Source organism: Camellia sinensis, chromosome 4, assembly GCF_055761805.1.
Source record: "Camellia sinensis isolate YWXY chromosome 4, ASM5576180v1, whole genome shotgun sequence".
NCBI classification, from domain to species: domain Eukaryota; kingdom Viridiplantae; phylum Streptophyta; class Magnoliopsida; order Ericales; family Theaceae; genus Camellia; species Camellia sinensis.
This window is the reverse complement of record NC_138964.1, coordinates 115,074,269-115,096,152: the sequence shown is the minus strand read 5'-3', so window position 1 is coordinate 115,096,152 and position 21,884 is coordinate 115,074,269. Positions and strand designations below refer to the sequence as shown.

The 21,884-nt window shown below is 36.0% G+C and overlaps 1 protein-coding gene across 1 annotated transcript; it reads left to right on the top strand.

Moving 5' to 3' along the window:
- The first annotated feature begins 1,887 nt into the window (after positions 1-1,887).
- LOC114277220 (BIIDXI-like protein At5g11420) lies at positions 1,888-10,250 on the top strand. The gene is made up of 3 exons (XM_082866023.1): positions 1,888-2,022; positions 6,845-7,360; positions 9,480-10,250. Exons 1-3 carry the CDS (start codon positions 1,953-1,955, stop codon positions 10,013-10,015), a joined length of 1,122 nt encoding a protein of 373 aa, XP_082722149.1. The 5' UTR covers positions 1,888-1,952; the 3' UTR covers positions 10,016-10,250.
- The last annotated feature ends 11,634 nt before the right edge of the window (positions 10,251-21,884 follow it).

The window sequence follows — 21,884 nt, the reverse complement described above, 5'->3', positions numbered from 1 at the left end:
TTTTCAGCGATTAAAATGGAATTAGTAGCCAAAAGTGTGACTAAAACAATTTAGTAGCCAAATGTATAGTTATTGGCGACTAAAAATCAATTAGTCGCCGATTATATGGGTTTTACCGACTGAATGTTTTTTAGTAGCCAAAAGTGACGGTTTTTGGCGACTAAAATAATTTAGTAGCCAAAAGTATAGGTTTTGGCAACTAAAAAATAGTTTGGTCGCCGATTATACGTGTTTTGGCCACTAAAAACAGTTTGGTCGTTGAAAGTGAAGCTTTTTGGTTACTAAAAAAAATTTAGTAGCTAAAAACAGGCAATTGGCGACTAAAATTCAGTTTAGTAGCCAAAAGGGGACGTTTTTGGCGACTAAAAACAGATTTAGTCGCCAAAACTGTTTATTTTTAGGTGGAACTTATTGTTTTAGCGACTAAAGAATAATTAGTAGCCCAAAATTACAGAATTAGCAACTAAATAATGGATTTAGTCGCCAAAAGTGGCCTCAATTTTTTTTAGTAAATAATTTATTTTTTACATAAATTATATTGAATAAAAATAATTATATTTATATATATAGTTTTATATTAATATGGGTCAATATACTTTATAAATAATATATATTGCATATATAGTAATGTGGTGTTGTAGTGGCATAGTGGAGGGAGTGGGTTGCTAAAGGTTTAGAATGTGGGACAGGTTAGTGGTTCGAATCTCAGAAAAAGCAAAAATGTTTGTATTTTTTTTTTCACGGAAGCACCTTTGGCGACTAAAATTATTAGTCGCCAAAAGTCTTTATTTTGGCAACTAAACGGCTTAGTCGGCGATTCAGTGAGTATTGGCGACTAAAGAATTAGTCGCTAAATGTATGATTTTCAAAAGTGTAAATCACTATTGGCGACTAAAACTTTGGTCGCTAAAGACCTGCTTTTTGCCAACTAAAAAAGTTTTAGTCGCCAATACCTCTGGCGACCATGTATTCACGACAAAAGAGGCGACTAAAAATTTTAGTCGGGGAAACTAAAAAGTGGACTTTTGGCGACCAAAAATTTAGTCGCCAAAGGTGATTTTTCTTATAGTGGCGGTTTAAACTTTTACAAATTATAAACATAATACAACTTGTCAACATTTTTTTTTTTTGAATAATAATTCAACTCAACATAACCAAAAGATTATCAAGTAAATTGTCAAATACAAATAATAAATACGTATAAAAAATCATGCATTATCAAAACAATTTCATTACTTTTTTTTTAAATTCAAAAACTATTTAATTAGATTTTTTTAAAAAATGACAAAATTAAGCCTTATATTTTTCACACAAAAATACCAAATATCAACGCTTCCCATTTGATAAAAGAATTTTCAAATTGAAAATAAATTAAAAAAGAATATCTAAACTTTTTTTCAATTGAAAATACATACAGAATATTTAAACAAATTGAAAATACAAAATCTTACAAATTACTAGGAGTACTCGTAGTTTGGCGGTTCGGTTGCGGCCAAAGGAATCTCAAATATACCATCCATCCAAAACTAAGCAGATTGGAAAAAAATTAATTCGCAGCCGTCTGCTCGTCATTATGCATCTGTCCAAAATGCGATTGATTGATTCAATTCAATCGGTTTGAGCAGATCGAAATATCCCTGCTCACCTCTACTTCCTATAGCGTATTTTTTTGTCTAATCATAAATTAATCATACCATTTACATATAATTGAGTATAGAAAGTTAATTTAGAAGGTTGATTTGTATATCATTTTTTATTAATAAATAATATTGGTGACACTAAATTGATGTTTCTTGTGGTATATTGGTAATTACATACAAAAGTAGGGGCTTTATCAGAAATTGAAATACATAAAAACCACAGCACAGCTCTCAGATTTCCACGCAAACCTCTTCCTCTACCAAAATCTCTCTCTCTCTCTCTCTCTCTCTCTCTCTCTCTCTCATAGTACAATGTTGAGGGTGACGGTGTTGTTACTGATACTATGTGCCACCAGCCATGTTGCCTTATCCTTCACCGACGGTAAGCTCTCTCTCTCTCTCTCTCTCTCTCTCTCTCTCTCTGCGCGCTGCTTAATTGGTGTTTTGCTAGCCAGCTAATATTCTTGATATATATGCAAACAAAACACAATGACACACAAACATGTACAACCACAAATCTTGATTCTATTCTATAACAAAGGAGGGTACATACTAATCTTGATTACACTATGATTACTTCTCATTCTCAAGGGCTTAGTTTCAAGCCTGTTTTTCTATAGGTTCCCCCACTATGATGATACATTTAACATCTTAGCACACTACATATATATGCATTGAATGTTTGATAGAACTGCACTAAACTAATTCACCGAGCCAGAGGCAATATATAATATCCCCACCAATGTTGTTCCATTTGTTTTGTTTTGGTTGTTTGCTTTATTTATTTATTTATTTATTTATTATTATCATTATTATTATTATTATTTGATGAAGGATAGAATGTCAGTAAATTAGATTAAAGCAACTGCCTGGGTGTCAGACAATTTTTATTTATTTATTTATAATAAACTCAAACCCTAAACTTCCCAGTAAAAATTTGAAATTAGTACTCTACTTTTTTATCTTCATTGCCTCATGAGTGCTTTGTTTATTGTCATCATGTTTTGAGACTGTTTATTGGCTTTTTTTTTGAAAATTTATGTTGAGTGTTTGGTGCATTTATTATAATAGTTTATATAAACAAAAACACCTTACTAATGAAAGTAAGAAAACAAGTATTTTGAACTTTTACTTTTCTTTTTTCTTAATATTAGTCTTCAACCAAGAAATTACACTCAACAATCCTCTATAGTCGATGTAGACTTGCTTGGACATGGCTGAATTGAATTTGGTTGTACACACACAAGTTGTATTGCATTGCATGTTGTTATCGGGCTTTGTTAATCAATACATGATCCCATTTCTCACTGTAGACGTATAGTAATATAAGATTTATATTAATAATAATACATGGGAAATTTTTAGTATTTTTTTTTTTTTTTAAAGAATGTTAGACAATTTGAAAAAATAACAGAGAAAGTGTTCCAAAAATAGAATATACGGACCAAATTCATTCTAAATATAATGTATACTTTGTTTTTATTACTATTTATACAAATTATTATTTTTATTTTTTAAATTTTGAACTCCCTTGGTTTTTTCCTTTCTCTTACAAAGAGAATAAATGTACATTTGGCACTTGGGATATTAATGTGAAGGGGTAATTTGTCATTTCACCATTCACTCTGAGCGAGCATTTAACTAGTTGTTAGGTAGTTGAACAAATATAAATATGAGATCCAACAACTTCATGCTTAGAATCTCGTAGCTGTACAACCCACTTGATCAATATAGACAATAATAGGCATTGGAGTGTAACTTTAATCAGACGAGTGTGGTCCTAAAATAAAACTCCTCATTTATCATCAATTTTTTTCTTCTTTATTATTATTATTATTTTTTTACACAAGATTGCGTTTAGTATGTTACGTTTCGTCTGTTTGGGTGGTTTTTTGGTATAATAGAAAATATTTTTATGGACAACAAAACTTAACTTATTTTGATAGAAAAATATTTTTTACTTTTAAGGACAGAAAATATTTTTTGAACTAAAACCTTACCAATATCACCACACTAACACCGTCACTCTCATCTTCACCACCATACCACCATCACAATCACCATGGCTATCGCCACCATCACCATTTCCATCAATGCTGCTACTGTCACCACCTCTACCTCCATTTTCATCCCACCACCACCACTGTCACCATAAATATTCTAAAAAAAAAAAATTCCGTAACAAATATTTTTCATCTAAACAAATGGAGCATTAAGAGCATCTCCACCCAAATCTTTAAATTTTGATAGTATGTCATTTTTTTTTTTTAAATGTTTAGGTGGCAAATTGGCATATGTCAATTTGACATGGAAACTCTCCACTCAATATATCAAATCTATTATTATATTATTTTTAAATTTTGAATTCTTTTATTTCACATGGAAACTTTTTTATTTCAAAAAAATGCTTGAAGTAGGAATATGTCAAAATTAGTATAAAGGGGTCATACCAAATGCCACATCAGCTTTTGACACACCAAGTGGAGTTAATATTTGATGGCAAAATAGGGCTATTAAATTGTCACATCATATTTAAAGTATGAGATGAAGGTGGTGTAATAGTTAAGTTATAATATAGGTCAACGTCTCTCCACCAACTTAAACTTAAAATCACATTAACCTTAACACTTAAGTATCCCTCCATAACCATTAACAGAATTGTCCTGGATCTTCCATTATTTATCATCTTATTATTACCCTTACTCTCAATAAATTGGCCCATTAATGAACTTATAGCATATGTCTTTGTTAGATCTACTCCTCGTCACAGTTTGGCATTCAAGGTTGGGTTGGTGTTCATTGACTCATTAATGCCGATAGCTCACGTGAAATTCCATTTAGAAATGAATAATCGTATTCATTTATTGGAACTTTGTAAGCCATATATCCATTGAAAAATGATATTTTTATAATATTTTCATACAAAATGTAATATTAAAATTCTATAATAATTGTTGTGAGACCTTTCACGTAAATTGTTAAAGAGATCTAACAAAGAAATAAGTTTTACCTTGTAGATCTGCAAAGATAAAAAAAAGTTGATGCTACCCAACTGAGATTGTCGGCTGAAACACTCTGATGATAGAGTTAGTTCTCGTTTATGAAAGAGAAACAAAATAATATGAAATGAATAGTGTGGTGTAAGCTGGGAATCAAGCATACCTATTTTCTCTAGTGATCCTTTCCTTTTATGTAGCTGGGTGTGGTTTGCCCTAAATATTTGCTTAATGGGCTTTTTTATTTGGGTTGAGCCCATCGGTAAGACTAGTTTGGGTTATCCCAATAACTTAGAATTTTTGTAGGTTACTGCAGTTGTATTTTTAAAAATGTAAATCACTTTAAAATAATTTTATTTAAATATAATTAAATTAAAATTTATCACTTTGTGTATTAATTTTATGTAGTATAATTTTTTTTTATTTGAGTAACCACTACTCAAATCTATTTCGTGTAGGTTTGAAAAAGATAAAATTAGCGTCGCCCTATGTAACGTCGGTGATGGACAGGACATGTGATGATTAGGTGGCAACACTTAAAAGAAGATTAAAAAATACAACGTTATATTTGGTAGAATTTTAGAATTATGATTTGAAATTAAAATTGTATTTTGAGTTTGAGAGTTTTAGAATTATAATTTGAGCGTGAAAAATTTGTTTGATTATGAGTTTTGAAAAGAATTTTGAATTGAGTGATGTGACATATGATATTTGATTCAAAAATTTACAACTCATAACCAATCACACAACCTAAAATTCTATTCAAAACTCATAAAAAAATTTAAAAAAATCCCCAAATATTTTTATTGAAAATATAAAAATAACAAGTACAAAAAAAAAAAAAAACGAACACTATTCTGACCAACCGACCAAACGTCTAGGTAAACGTGTTTTGAAAATAGGTGTGTAATCAATTTTTGAAAATTGTAAGCAAACACCACGTGCAAACCAAGAGGTGGAATTAAAGTTTCAAAACTCTACCAAACAAAGCCTAAGATTTTATACAAACCAAAAAAAAAATGTAAAAGATAAATATGATTGCCTAACAATGACAAACTTGGGTGTATAGAAATTAAAAAGGGAAAATTACATGTACATGGGAGAAAGAAAAAAAAAATTATAAATACATAAGGGTACAAGTGTATTTGTGATGAGGCGCAAATAAAAAACTATAAGATGCAAACGTCACTTGCACCCCTCTATATATTGATAATTTTTTTTTTTCATTTTCCCACGTACATATAATTCTCCCAATCAAAAAAACCATTAATCTAATTTAGCTCATAATCCACAAAGGTTTTCTAAACTTTTTAATAGAAAGTGAATCGCAACGAATCAAATAATTATAAATGAATATTTTATTAACTTTTCTTTTTTGAGGCATTATAAATTGTCTTGACCTCAATTGTGAGAAACGCAAATTAAATTTAAAAATTATCTGTTGTTCTTAGAGTAACACTTATTGTGTCAATACTAACACCTAATTTTTCCAAAGTTGCGATAGAAATGCTATTACTTACTAGTTAGGCCTCGTTTAGGAACAGGTTAATTTAGTAACTTTTTGGTTATTTGGCTAAAAAAGTAGGCAAAAAAAACTTATATATTTAGGATGACTTTTTAGCTAATTACGAAAAGATGTGCAAAAAGTAGAGAGAAAAGAGAATCTTTGACTTTTTGATATGAGTTGTTGACTTTTTGACTAAAAAGATAACTTTTTGACTTTTTAGCTAAAAAGATAAGTCCCCAAACGGGGCCTTAGTTACTTACAAAAGAACACTTACCTTCCTTTTCCTTAAGATTAATATATTAACAAGTTAAACTAGCACAACAGAACATTTCACATTTCTTCATAAGGTCAACTCCAAACCTTCTTCTAGAAATCTATAATACAATCACTTGAATTACATTGTACACTAGTCTTGTTCTAGTTGTCAGGAGTTTTGTGTGAGAGTCGTTTCCAAGAAAAGTGTAACCAAAAAATAAAAAAATTTGTATTTGCTTTTCTCTGTGTTCATTTGTCAGAAAAATGAAAGTATATTGTCAAAATTCCTGTAAATTTTTGAATTTTTTGCAAGATAGATTTGCAGGAAAAACATATCATTTCTTGCTAAATGAACGTGAAAAAGTTATAAAAAAAAGTTGATTTTTCTATACTTTATTTTCCTAACAATTGAACCGAACCTAACATTAACGAATATTGAATTCCAGGATTATTGCCTAATGGAAACTTCGAATTAGGCCCAAAACCATCGCAAATGAACGGCACCAAAGTGATCGATCCCAAGGCGATACCCAACTGGGAACTTTCAGGCTTCATTGAATACATAAAATCGGGGCAAAAGCAAGGCGACATGTTACTAATAGTCCCCCAAGGAACATTTGCAGTGAGGCTAGGCAACGATGCATTGATAAAACAGAGAGCCAAAGTCACTAAAGGAACGTTCTATTCATTAACATTTAGCGCAGCTCGAACTTGCGCGCAAGAGGAGAAACTTAATGTGTCAGTGTCACCAAAATTAGAGCCAAAAGATTGGGGGATTTTGCCAATTCAAACCACGTATAGTAGTGATGGTTGGGACTCGTATTCGTGGGGCTTCTTGGCAGACTCTGATGAGATTGAAATTTTGATTCATAACCCGGCTGTGGAGAAAGAGGATGCGGCTTGTGGTCCGCTTATTGATTCGGTTGCTTTGAAGGTTTTGAATCCTCCTAAAAGAACTAGAGGTGATTTTTCTTTCTTACTCTTTTGATGAAATTTATTCTATTATTTGGATTTTCACATCATCTTTGATCTCAATTACTCGTAATCTGTTATCTTGAACAAACAATCTATCGACCATCATATCATCTTTGATCTTACTCACTCATAAACAATCACCTTAAAATTGAAGAGACAAAACATAATACATTGCTTCAACACGTTTCCAACGTCCAACTAGAATAGACTTCTTAATGTTTTATTGCTTGTGCCCAATACCCATTGGTCCCGAACTCAACATTAGACAATACAGTTCTTATTACTAAGACTTTAAAAAAGAATTGTCATATCTCAATCGAAATATTCAATTAACAAAATCTTTAACTTCTCGCTTTTATTCATAATTTACATGCGAACAAGATAATCGCATCTACAGATATAAACATTTGTGAGAGGTCAATAATTTCAATAAATTTTTTGTTGTTGTTGTTGTGTGTGCATTTATTTTCAAAAATAATAAGTGATCCAAATTATGGAATAATTGCTTTCTGTTCTCTTTTTGAATACAGACCCAACATCTTAGATCCAAACCACATGCACCTGTATCCTTCTTGTTTTTACATTTGTTTTTTTCATGCTCAAAACATATATGGCTGCAGGTTGCCTGGGAATTGCAAATGGCTTCACCAACCAACTCACTCAAGATTTTCACAAAATAAATAAATAAATAATTAAATAAAATAAAATAAATAAATAAATTACACCTTTCTCCAATATATTATTTGATTTTTCATTTTTTTAATTGTAACAATTAATTAGTTTTCAAATTTTAATTTGTGTTTTAATATGATTTTCTCATCATTCTTTCTTAAAAATTTAGACGCCAAGCGCCCACCTGAAGATCAAAACATTTGAAAAAAATATATACTAAATTAAATTTTTTACCCTTAACTTTTCCTCAAATTCTATTTTAGTTCCTCATATTTTAATTTTTATTCAAATTCTAAACGGTGGGAAGTTAATTGTTGTAATTAGAAAATGTGGTTAAAATGAAAGTTGGTGGATATAAAATATAAATTTTATCCTAGAATTTCAAAAGTAGTTTGAAAAGTATTTAAAATTAAAAAATGTATTAAACAAATTTATTCTTGCACCATAAAAAAAATTAACACATTTTACATTTTTGAAACAACTGTTCTACAAATCGAAATTTTTAAAAAAATAATTCAATATGTGACTAAGATTTATTTTAAATTCCCGTTTGCCAGTTAATTTTTTGGCTACAAATCAAGACAGTAATAATACAAACACAAAAAATTTAATCAGAAATTACCTAGAAACATCAATATATGATTCAAATTCATTCTACCCATGATTTCACAACATATACTTTTAATCTTCTCCACACACTCATTCTTGACATAAATTTGGGATCCTAAGTTGGGTCCCTAGATTTATTGTCATCAAAAAAATTAAAAAATTATTAAAAAGTCAAAAAATCAAAATATTACATCATACCCATCAACTAATTACTTATTTCCTCACAAAGTTAAAAAATAAAAGACACTAAAAAATTTAAATTACACTATCTAAGAACTAGACCATTCATCAATTTCTCAAAATTCTGAGCTTAATTTTGTTCCTTATCTTTTTCTTTCTGAAAACTTCAAAACAACCAAAATGTGATTGAAACTTTATTAATGTTAAATTTATACAGATGTGGCACAACAATAATCTTTCACTTTAAAATAAAATACTTATCAAATCTAAAAAAATAAAAATAAAACACTTATAAAAAAAAATGTTATTTTAAAATAAAACATTTGCAAAAAAATATTTATAATTACAACAATAACATTCTCACACCATCCCTCTTCCTTTTGAATTTTCAAAATTGAGTTTGGCCAAATATTTAAATTTGTGTATAGTAGTCGACCAGCTAATTGATCACTACGACAACCGGTGAAACATTTGTCTATCATGGATTGTCAATCTTTATTGACCGCAGCTGTCATCTAGTTTCCGAACAACAGACAAACCAAAATTTAGACCTTTCGAACAAACCAACATTCCGGCTATGTAGCATTGCTCTTTGAATTTATATATGTGAATATAGTTTTCCTAATGTTTTCCATATTGTCGCAGACAACATGTTAAAAAATGGAGATTTCGAAGAAGGTCCATACGTATTCCCCAACACATCCTGGGGAGTCCTAATCCCCCCCAACATCGAAGACGACCACTCCCCATTGCTCGGTTGGATAATCGAGTCCCTCAAAGCCGTCAAATACATCGACTCCGACCACTTCGCCGTCCCCCAAGGCAAACGCGCCGTCGAACTCATCGCCGGCAAAGAAAGCGCGATTGCCCAGATCGTCAAAACCATCCCAGGCAAAGTCTACGACCTCACTTTCTCAGTCGGCGATGCTAGCAACTCATGCGAGGGGTCGATGGTGGTGGAGGCTTTCGCCGGAAAAGTGACGGTTCAGGTGCCGTACGAGTCGAAGGGGAGAGGTGGGTTTAAGAGGGCTAGGGTTAGGTTCACGGCGGTGTCGAATCGAACCAGGGTTAGGTTTCTGAGCGTTTTTTATAGTATGAAGAGTGATAACTCTGGTTCGCTTTGTGGGCCTGTGATAGATGATGTGAAGTTGCTTGGTGTTCGTTACCCACTACGTGTTTGATAAAAGTCCTACCTCGTAACTCAGGCATGTGAGTTTTAGATGTGTGTTTGTGTGTGTGGTTTTGTAGTAATTTTTTTTTTTAGTGGAAGGAAGAGGGTTTATGATTTGGGTTACAAAGTTCATTTATGTTTGTATAAGTCGTCCTGGCCTACTTTGGTAGGTTAAGTGAGAGATAAAAATTGGAGATTTTTATTTATTTTTTGTGTGAATTTATTAATTTCGTAAGTGTTATTCGGAAGATGATGATGTTGGTGACGAACTTTTGAATGACTGATTTGATGGAAACGTTTCAAGTCCTATTGTAATGTCGTTTTCATAAAGATAACATTTATTCTCACTAAATAGTGTGCATCGAATCATAATGGGATGTTTGGAAAGAAAAAAAATAGCTTAGTTTAGACTAAAAATCATAAAAAGATAAAATAGGTTAAAATAGCTAATAAGATAAAATATCATATCAAATTTATAATTATTTCACTTTTTCTCTCACAAATATCACATCCAACTACAAAAAATCCAATCATCTTTCCAAACACAAAAATTTTAACCTACTAAAATAATCAAAAACTAAAATAATCTACTAAAATAGTCACTTCCCAAACGAGACCAATGAGTCCATCTTCAAAATCAATATAGTCTTTCAATTTGCACAAACAACGATAAATCATAATCATTGTGTTTAATTTAAATTTTTAAAAATTAAATTTTTTGATTTGTGTATTTTTTTTTAGTACATATTTTTAAAATTTTAAATATTTTTTTTTTACTTTTTTAGATACACCTTACTTAGATATATTAAAAAGTAAAAAATTTATAAAAAAATATTTTAAAAAATTAATAAATACATAAAAATATAAAAAATTTACTAAAATTTTGTATTTTTTTTTTAATATTTTGATATTTCATGAATTTTTAAAAGATTTTTCTTACTGATGAACCTCAAGATTTGTGCTTCTCTACTGCCTATACTACTTGATGATGACATTTTTGCTAGGTAGAGTCACTTGCAACTGGACATAGAGAGGAAAGAGAGGGTAAAAAACCAACTTTCATGGGTAAGCTTTTACTTCTAACTCTAGAAACATTTTAGTCATTTACTTCGGAGAGAAAACCATCAGTTTATACCCAGTTGCACATTGTGCGCGTATAATGCACGGGCAATTATATTAGTTGGAAATGCCAACTGTAATCCATTAATCACAAGAAGATTATGTGGTGGCATACAAATGTTAGAGAGGTAATCCGCACTTGACTTAAACCACAAGAGGTAAATGAAGTTTGTTCAATTAAACAACCGGGCATAGTATATTTTACCAATAATTACCCTTTCTTTGGAGTCTAAAGCTCTCTTGTAGGATGCACATGATACAGCTAAGGAGTGTTTGGGAAATGGCTAAAATAGTTTTAAAAATTCAATGATTCATTATCATTCTCTTAACTTTTTGCATATTTATTCATAAAAAGTCAAAAAATCATTCTCAAACCCATCATTTTCTTTCACCTCATATTTTAGTCAAAAAAAAAAAAATTCAAAAAATCACTTAAAAAACCAATTTTCAAACCAACCCTAAATGCTTAAGATTAAGTAGGCAAGCTTTAGTCACAAAGTTCATTTAGGTATGTATTTGCACAAATTACACATGTAGTATATGAGTCACATATGGGGGAAATTTAAATAACACTATTCTCACATGATGTATGTGTTTGGATCGTAAATTTAGATAAGGATCATTTCTCTTTTCATTTTCAAATTTCTATCTAAATCCATGATTTAAAAACAGTCTTAGAAAATACATATCTACGTAAGGATTACTGTTTGTTTGAAAAGATTCAGTTTAGGCTCTAGTTAGGTAAAACTTACACTGAATCACTATTCCAATTTTGTTACTCTCCATCGAGTAAGCTGTGTTTGGGTTATGAATTTGAGTAGAGGAAAAAAAAAAAAAAAAAAGGTGGGGACAATGTGAATAAAATATAAGATAATTTTTTTATTTTTATTTTTTTTTTTTTAAATCCTTGTCCAAATTCATGATCTAAATATAGCATTAAGCTTGAAAATATGCATTTAACCTCTATTAGATATATGGTATTCAATGGAAACCTTATTGATGAAACTGAAAGCCCAACAGTGTCAGCCCTGATCATGAGGGGATAATTTATGAGTTTACATGCATAACAAATTGAGGAGTCCAACAATACCAACCTAATTGATTAGGACATAATTTAGGAGTGCATATCGGTAACACCATGACTTATTGTAGACACCCTATTTTTTATCGTCCTCAAGACTTGGAAGTCATCGTTTGTGTACTCGATGATTGTCCTTGTTTGTGTTCGTTTTGAGCGTCCGAAGTTCTCGGCGGAACGCCTTGTCTTTGAGCCTATAAACCTTATCTGTTTTGTACATGTTTTTTGGACTAAGAGATTGTTGCCTCTAGACTAGAGGAGTGGGTGACCTGTCGGCCAGCCCCCTAGGCTGTCGACCAGGGCTTGTTTTTGTCGGCTACCAGTGGTGGCCAGTCGACTATCAGTGGCGGCCGACGACCATTGGTCTCTTTTTTCAGATATTTGTTGACAGCTGTGCCAACTGTTGCTCACTGAGCTGCATCTTCATACATGTGTACGGTGAAATGTTCACAAGCTCAAGACTTGTTTTTCTATATATAGGGGGTGTCCTCCCCCATTTTTGAGGGTTAGAAAAATTAGAGCAAAAATATCTCTCTCTCTCTCTCTTTCTCTCTTGTTATTTTGTACACATTTGCACACGTGCCCTTAGCTTTTGCATATCAACCCTTAACCAAATACTCTCACCTTTAGGCTGAGATTACTTGGTTTGTTGCCTATTTTGTGCCTGATTTGTTGCCTATTTTGTGCCTTAGCTTTAAGAGATATAACACTTGTTATTTAAGCTTGTTTTCAATACTTGTTTTGTCATCTTTTCAAACTGTTTTTGGGCTGATTTTGAAGTGTAAAAAGATATGTTTTTGTGACCTAAAAATGGTGGTTTGAGGCTATTTTTGTGTCCACCCTTCTTGTCACTTTGCTTGTTAAGTTTTTGTACCCTTTTTTCATCACTTTTAAAACAACTTTTTTAGGCTTTTTAACCACTGAATCTCAAAGATTTTTTAGTGGTAAATATAAATTTTTGAATTCCAAAATTTGGAGGGGTTAGCCTCCCCTCCATGTGTCTCGTTTGAATGCCTAGTTAGCTTCATGTGTTAGCATGTTTTTCTAGCTTAACTTAGCTCTAGTTTAGCATGTTTTTGCCTCTAAAATAACCTATTTTGGGCTGTTTAGTTCAGTTGAGGCTTGTATTGCATAGTTGTAGTGTTAATTCCTTCACTAGCTTGATGTTTTAATGCTTTAATCATCATTCTTTTGAGTTAATAGCATGTTTTAGTGTTGTTTTACACTTCATTTTAGCACTTAAAATCCCTACAACCTCCCTCAATTCTTCACTTTTTTGTTTGCTTTGAAAGTGATTTTAAATCCCTTGTTTGCCGAAGTGTGATGGAGGTGTTGCACCTAATGGTTTAATCCCTTAGGGGGTTCATTATCGATAGTGTAATGCATCTTTCATGCCTAAAGCAACTCGTTGTTTGAGCCATCTTTCTATTAGAGGACACTCACTAATGGACTTAATCGATTAAAGAATGAATCGGTAATGTAAAATGAGTAAACAAAATGAACAAGTAAAAGAGGCAAGATAAGTATCTTTTGTGTAGCATTGCATGTGTTTGAATCAGACGTTAATTCAAATACAAGGAAAATGGGACATTTCATACTCAAAAGTGATGAAATGTGCCATTTTCCTTAGTCTCCATTGCCCTTGATCATGCATGATAGGGTGATGGTCTTTTTGAGTCTTGTTTTGCACTCATTAAACTTGTACAAACTTGGTTCTTTGGCTATCATACATGGAAATTGCTTGATTGGTGGTTTGAGAGCCAAGAGTTTCACTCATTTGAGTTTGTTTGACGATAAGGGGTGTAAACAGTACACACAAACCTGTGAGAATACACTATTTTGCTCGTCTGCTCTCTGTTGCAGCAAAGAGAGGAGTTCATGTCATCAGTGGCCGACCGGCCACCATTGGTAGTCGGTATGCCCCCTGTCGGCCGCCAATGAAAATTGCACAGTGTGTTGGTAAGTTGAAGTGGAGGTGTTCTGGAAGTAAGCAGCCTTTTTAGTGTTCAAATGTGTAAACAAAGGCTCGTAGCAGCAAAATGGTGGCTTTTCGGGTGGAGAACCGGAGTATGCATGCATCCCTCGTTTCCTGAGGTTGTTTAATTAACTTGCCTAGATAATTAGTTGTAGCTAATTCTTGCAAGTGATGTAATTATTCAAGTAGATTAGCTAGTTAATTCATGTTGTAATTAATTAGATTAATTGTTTTGTAATTAATTGGTTAAGTGTTTAGCTAATTAATTTGATTTGTAATATTTAATTAAGCTTAGAATAGTTAGTTAATTCATATTGTGTTGTAATAATTAGCTTAATTAGCGTAACTAGTTAACTTATTCATACGGACCCTCCTTCGTGAGGGCGTGATGTTATAATAAGTGTGCGTGCGTGTGCATGTCTTCCAACCTCGCGTTTTTCTCCCTTTTATTTAATTGCTTTTGATGGTTAGATTAGGGACATTTTCAATTGGCATACCTTATGCTTGCATGTTTGCATCCATTCATTTGTCTTGTATGCACCGAGGCTCTGTGCATCATTTAGACTGCATTGTCATTTCAATACTTCTTTGAATTCGTGTTTCAAAGCATGCTATCAAAGTATTGCATATGCCATGATTAAATAGCCGAGCCTATTTAGTTGCATTATTGCATGTGTTGCATTAGTCATTTAACATAGTTAGGAATCATGCATTTTTCTAACTTTGTTTTCTTTCCTAACTTGGAGTACTGGGTGAGTTTTATGCTTTAGCATACTTGTATGAATGTGTATGTTGCCATGATTAGCATGCTTGCCATGAGGCTATGTGCTTAAATGCTAAATTGCATGAATGCCTGTGGATGAAGGCTTGTTGTTTGAATTGGAACAATTCAACAAATGTGCGGTTTAAGCCCACTTTGTTGAGTGGCAAATCATGTTTTAAGCCCACTATGTTTGGTGGCAAAACCGCATCTTTAAGCCCACTTGAGGTGGCAAATTCAAACCATTTTTGCAAACAAACATGACTTGAAATGTTCCAATTCTTGCGATTTAGTCTATACTTGTATGTGTGCGCGTCACATAATAATGTTAGCTAATAACCGAAATAAGAACATATAATGTTGATAAAAAAAACATATCATGATTAGTAAAGGCTGATATTTGATCGACGAGCGGGAGTACTCAATTCATGACCTTCTCCCCTCGTACCCAAGTTCCCAAGTCGAAGCAACTTTGGTGATGACGAACACGTGGCCTTTGGCATGAGTTAGGGTTTCCAAAAAATTTTCAAAATAAAAATATTTAGGTGGCGACTCTGTATCTGGCAAAGCAGCTCAATTTTGGCATTATTTGATTTAAAATCAATTTTCCAAAAAGGTTTGCCGGATTTGGACTCTTTGGTGATTATCAGTTTCACATTGCACTTTGTGAGATTAGATTCAGAACCGCGGGAGTCCGAACTGTAAGGCCTTCTTTTCAAACCTTTCCGAAAGGTGGGGCACGAAAAAAGGCGAGTCCACAGTTTCTGGCGACTCTACTAGGGATTTTAGAGAACTTGACTCGAACTCATGATATGTTTGTTTATCTACACTTGTGTGTTTCTTTGCATTTGTATTTGCATTTGCATTGGTGCGCCTAAGTCACAGTGTTTGCCATCTGCTATTCCTGAGCAGTTTGTAGGAGGCTTGCTTGGAAAAGCTTGCCAAAAGGCTGATCGGTTGCAGGCTCTGCCACGATGGGAACACAACCCTTGGATCTGGACTACTGTCGTACCGGTTAATCCTCTTTTCACTTTATGGTGTTAGGTGTGAGAGGTATATTTAGTGGTCTTGCTGCCTAGTTACATATCGAAAGCCATAAAGACTGTTTCAAACTAGGACAGGTTGCTTACCTGAATGCAAGAATTGTTTGAAACCGTTTGTTTGTGTAGTGAACCCCTAGCTCCTGAAAAAATTAGGACAGGGTAACCCTACCCCATTATAGGGGTGTTTTTGGCTCTCACTTGCTTGATACGTGCTTTTAGAGTGAAACTCTACGGGAATGTATGTATCAGTTGTAAGTCTAGGTATCAGTTTTGGGGCAGAAATTAGTGTTTGAGTACAGTTGTCCAGCTTATGATTGCAACTGCGTGTTGTTTCTGTCTGAGCTGAGGTGCTGTGTGGTTTCTGATTGTTGTGTTTTTTTGCTTTATTTTCTTTTTGCAAGGTAGTCTTTCACCATTGCTTCAGACGATTCTGTTACCCCCCAAGCGCTCTGGACCCGAGTAAGGCGACTTTACCGATCTGGGGATCTTGTAAGAGGACAGCCAGTGTTTGCTTCACTCCCGCCGGTTGCAAGACGAAGGAGAGTTCAGCACAACTCACCGGTTCAACAAACACCCACACCCAATCAGGTATAGTTTTCTACTTCCACTCCAGTAAGAGAGTATTCACCTGTTTAAATGGCTTAATATCCAGCCGGAATAGAAGACTTGCTTCATAACCTCTAGCAGACCATTGAAAACATGCAGATAGATGCCGCCTGCTAAGTGGAAGTTGTAGCCCAGCAGACTGAGTTGATCAGTAGACTGCAGCAACAACAGCCGCAATAGGCAGTGGCTTTTGCATCTTATCCGCTTCCTACACATATCCCAGCACACGGGCTACTGCTCCTATAGCCAATGCCCAGGAAAACGCGGGCATCCCAGTGGATCCGATTCCACCTTAGACTTCCAAGGCATCTGTATATCAAACGGAGGCCCCCTTTGAGTTTGAAGTCTACCTTACTGCTTTGAAAGTCAACAAGCTAGAAAAGCTTTTCAAGCGGACGCATGGTATGAATACAATCCTGGATATAGAGAATGGTTATACTGATACGGTAGTGACCCTGCTGGACATATTCAAGATGCCGCATGTAGACCGTTTTGATGGTTCAGGGGATCCTATGGTTCACTTACGGCTCTTCTTAGATATTTTGCGGCCTATGGGCTTGTCTAGACTTCATAAGCTGTCATTCTTTGGTTGGACCCTGTCGGGTATAGCGGCCATTTGGAACGCCAAGCTAGAAGACTCTGTGAAACGAAGCTGGGATGAGATGGTCGAGGCCTTTGTAGCGCAGTACTCTTATAATACCCAGATCGAGGTCACTGCTCGTGATCTCGAAGCAATCCGTCAAGAGCCGAATAAGGGCTTCTCGGATTTTGTGACTCAGTGGAGGGCCAAGGCCACAATGATGACAACTCGGCCATCCGAAAAGGATCAAATCAGAATGATAGTCCGCAACCTGTAGGGGAAATTACTGCAAAAAATGATTGTCTTGTCTTTGTTCACATTCACTGATCTCCATGAGAGAAGAGTTCACATTGAGGATGCGATGAGTCAAGGTTTGATCAATGATGAAAAGGAGCAGCCCAAGAGGGCTTTCACATGCAGTTCCAATGTGACTGCCAGCGGTAGTGCAGCTGCAAGGCCTTCAGATGTGAGCATGGTCACCACCGCACCCAAGACTGCCAACCCCTTTATCGGCACTCGCAATACAACTTCCCAGACCTCAAGCCATCAGGCCCGAGGACAGAGGGTCTTCACGCCGCTCTTTATGTCCTTATCTGCAACCCTGAGGGTCCTGATTAAAAAAGGTCATCTGAAGCCGTTAGAACAACGCCCATTGCCTGATCCTGTCCTTCCTAAACACAACTCGGCCAAATACTGTGCTCTTCACCAATAACGTGGTCATGATACTGATCAGTGCTTTAGACTACGTCATGAGATTCAAGATCTTATTGACAATAAGGTGATAGCATCTCCTGAAAAACCCAATGTCACTACAAATCCTCTCCCACCACATAACTAAGCCCCTCCACCTTGGCAAATAAACCTCATCCATACATTGGCCGTCCCTTATTACCCTAGTATATATATCACCCCTTCCCACTCACCCAAGCCGACACTGTTCATCCCAGAAAGCACAGATTTGTCCATGTTGAACGTGTCCACATCCCAACCCAAACCTTTGGTAGTGACAGTGGTAGATGAAGGCAGGGTAGCCTTGGTAGAGAATGGGAATGTCAGTTTAGCGCCTGAGGGCTCTGTGGCTTTATCCGATGGAATGTACGACCCAAGCTATTATATTGTGCCAACCAATCAGGCCAAACCAGAGGTGGAGTTGCCAACAAGAATGGAGGTTAGTGTGGTCCGGGAGGATAGCCCAAGCCAGGGATTAGATGACTTAGCTGACCTCAAGAAAGACATCAATAATCTGTAGTTCTTTGATAAGCAAGACTCAGGAGATGTGCACATTAACTAGTTCGATTTGAATAGGTTGATAGAAAACTCTAGGTGGCTCAGTGATAAACCTGATGTGGATGAGGGACTTCAGCCAAAACTGGAAGAGCCAGAAGTAGGAACTGCTATGAAGGCTGGAAAGGCCGAGGACAAGGGAAAGTTGCTAGAGAGCGCCGGTATTAAGAATTTCACTCAAGAAATGGGCATCATAAGTACTGTGGACACTGAACAAGAAGCCGCACTGAAGCGGTTTGAACAGGAAAGGGATGAGAATAGTCAAAAAGCTAGAAAAGCCAAACACCCTGTGGGGGATGACTGTGATGTAAGAGTAATCACAACGAAACTGGACAATTGCCTTTCGGTTACTGTAGGAGTATGGTGGGAAGATGATGATCTGCATCTTGTCCACATTGACGAGGATTGGGGCCAACACCTGCTAGATGACACTTGGTACTCTGAGGAAGTGGATCATATGACTAGAAGCGGGCGGTACTTCAAGCCCCCATACTTAGACCAACCCGAAGCATCTAGAAAGGACAAGGAAGCTGAAAAATAGAGGCTATACTAAAACAGTTAAGCAAGATTCAAGCAGACATATCTATCTAGGGATTGCTTATGGCTTCGCGCGTGCACCAGCAAGTTGTACTGTCAGCGATGGATAAAACAAAGTTGTCTATCGACACAACCCCAGAGCAACTAGCGGGACTTGTCTTCCCGGGAGACGCTGCGCCAAATTTAACCTTTTCCGACAAGGAATTGTCGTCGGAAGGCTCTGCACACAACAAGCCTCTATACATATCCGTAGAGTGTCGGAAGAAGTGGATGCCAGCTGTGTTAGTTGACACTGGGTCTACAATCAATGTTTCTCCATCTTGCACAGCCTATGCTATTGGTTGGAAGCCAGCGGATTTTGTACCCATGACCCAGGTGATTCGGGGCTTACGGCAATACAAGTCGAGAGATGATGGGAACAGTTCAGATCATTACACGACTTGGCCCGGCTCAACAGGGTATTGAGTTTTATGTCCTGGATATTTCGGCTACTTTCAACTTGTTACTTGGATGACCTTCAACTTGTTACTCGGGTGACCCTGGCTGCACCAAATAAAAGTTGTTTCTTCCACCTTGCATCAAATGCTAAAGTACCCTATTGGGAATGGGGTAGTGAATTCATGTATACATCCTCCGCCAGAGATTACTACACCCGTACTAGAGATTGTACATGGTGACGAGGATGTTTTCTTGTCTGGTTTTACCTTGGCTGAGGCCCAGGTGGTGCAAAATATCTTGGCTGTTGATGAGGGCTTATATGTCGGTTCTCAATCAGTGTATCTCATGAACAAACTACAACATATGCTCGAGATGGGATTAGGAAAGAGCGGTCGGAAGGGCGTTACTGCACTGGCCGAAGTGCTACATAACCCACATGCCTTTGGTCTCGGTTACACGCCTACCAAAGAGAACTGGGTGAGAAAAGGGAAGGAAATGGCAGGAAGAGCCAAAGCAAAGCAAAGTGGGAATTACTATGAGCTTGTGCATAGGCCAATTCAGGGAACTCTAAACGGCTGCTTTATTCGGGAGGGTGAAGACTTCCCATTTTGCGGCTTTCTTGAGCCATGGTTGAACTCCGAGAAGCGGCATCTACCTGGCTTTGAGATTTTCTTCGACTTACAGCTACAAGAGGGTGAAACCACTGAGGAACAGACTGAATTAACTACTGAGGCTGAACAAAGTACAGAGGGTGAGTCCAACAGCAGTGAACTTGAGATAGGAGCAGCACTGGCATGTCTTCTTTCGAATCCTCCGATCAATCTAGAGAGTTTAGGGGATGACCTAACCATTTCCATGATCGGAGACCAATCTGGTGTGGATCCTTCCGGTGGTATTCTGGATGCATCTAACGCACCCTCTCTCATTTGGCAGCTAGAGGAGGGTTTTCTGTCCAGTAGTTCTGAGTCAGGTAGTGAGCCGGAATCTGATTCCACAGAGTCCATGGAGTCGGAATCAGATTCCAGTTCTTCTGAGTCGGAGTCCGGTATTCCTGGGGTTGATAACCTGGATGCCGATGTTTTGTCTAGGTCGTCTTTTTCCTTTTCTTTTGAGTCGGTTGTAACCGAGGAATTGAATGAGCTGGAACTTTTGAATGAGAATGCTGTGACATATTCTGAGTACTTTTTTGTGCTTCTTGTTTATTGCACTGATCATGATTTTCAAAATTTTGATGAAAATGATGAAGAAGGAATTTCGCTGGTTTTGAAACATTTGATTGATCGAGAGGAGGAGAGGTTTGTAAAACCCCTTGTTGATGAAATCATTTCAATTAATATGGGTACTGAGAAGGATCCGCGTCTGGTCCAGAACAGGTCCACGTTGTCTTCGGAGGAGTGCGAGCGCTTAGTCACTTTATTAAAAGATTTCAAAGACGTTTTTGCATGGTCCTACGAAGACATGCCTGGAATCGATCTTGAGATTGTACAGCATCGGATCCCTTTTGACCTCGAGGATGACCCATCAAGCAGAAGCTTCGGAGAATATGCCCGAATTGGGCTTTGAAGATTAAGGAAAAGGTCACCAAGCAGGTAGACGCAGGGTTTTTGTTAGTATTTGAGTATTCGACTTGGTTGGCCAACATCGTTCTAGTGTCGAAGAAAGATGGCAGAATTCGGGTGTGTGTGGACTTTAGAGATCTGAACAAAGCTAGTCCGAAGGACGACTTTCCTCTACTGCACATCGATGAATTGGTGGACTTCACCACAGGCCATGCGTTGTTCTCCTTCATGGATGGATTTTCTGAGTATAACCAGACTTTGATGGCACCTGAGAATAGATAGAAGACCACCTTCACCATGCCATGGGGAATCTACTACTATAGGGTGATGCCGTTCGGTCTGAAAAATACTGGGGCAACTTATCAATGGGTTGCAACCACTATCTTGCATGATATGATCCACAAAAAGGTCAAGGTGTATGTAGACGACATGATTGTCAAGTCCAAGGAAAGAGAGGGCCACTACATCGCCTTGAAGAAATTCTTCCAACGGATTAGAGAATATTGGTTGAGGCTGAATCCACAGAAGTGCACTTTTGGCGTAATAGCGGGAAAAATGCTGGGTTTCTTGATCACACAAAGGGGCATCGAGGTTGATCCTTCCAAAATCAAGGTCATACTAGAAATGCCACCACCAAGGATTGAAAAGGAGGTGCGAGGCTTTCTGGGTAAAGTGCAATTCATAAGATGTTTATTTCAAAATTAACCTTGACTTATGAACCACTATTTGGTCTCCTGAAGAAAGGAAAGAAATTCCAATGGGATGACCGATGTCAGTTTGCTTTTGAGCTGATCAAGCAGTACCTTCAGAATCCACATGTGTTGTCGTCGTCAGAGCCGGGGAAGCCGTTGATTCTGTACCTATCAGTCACCGACACGACTATGGGCTACATGCTTGCGT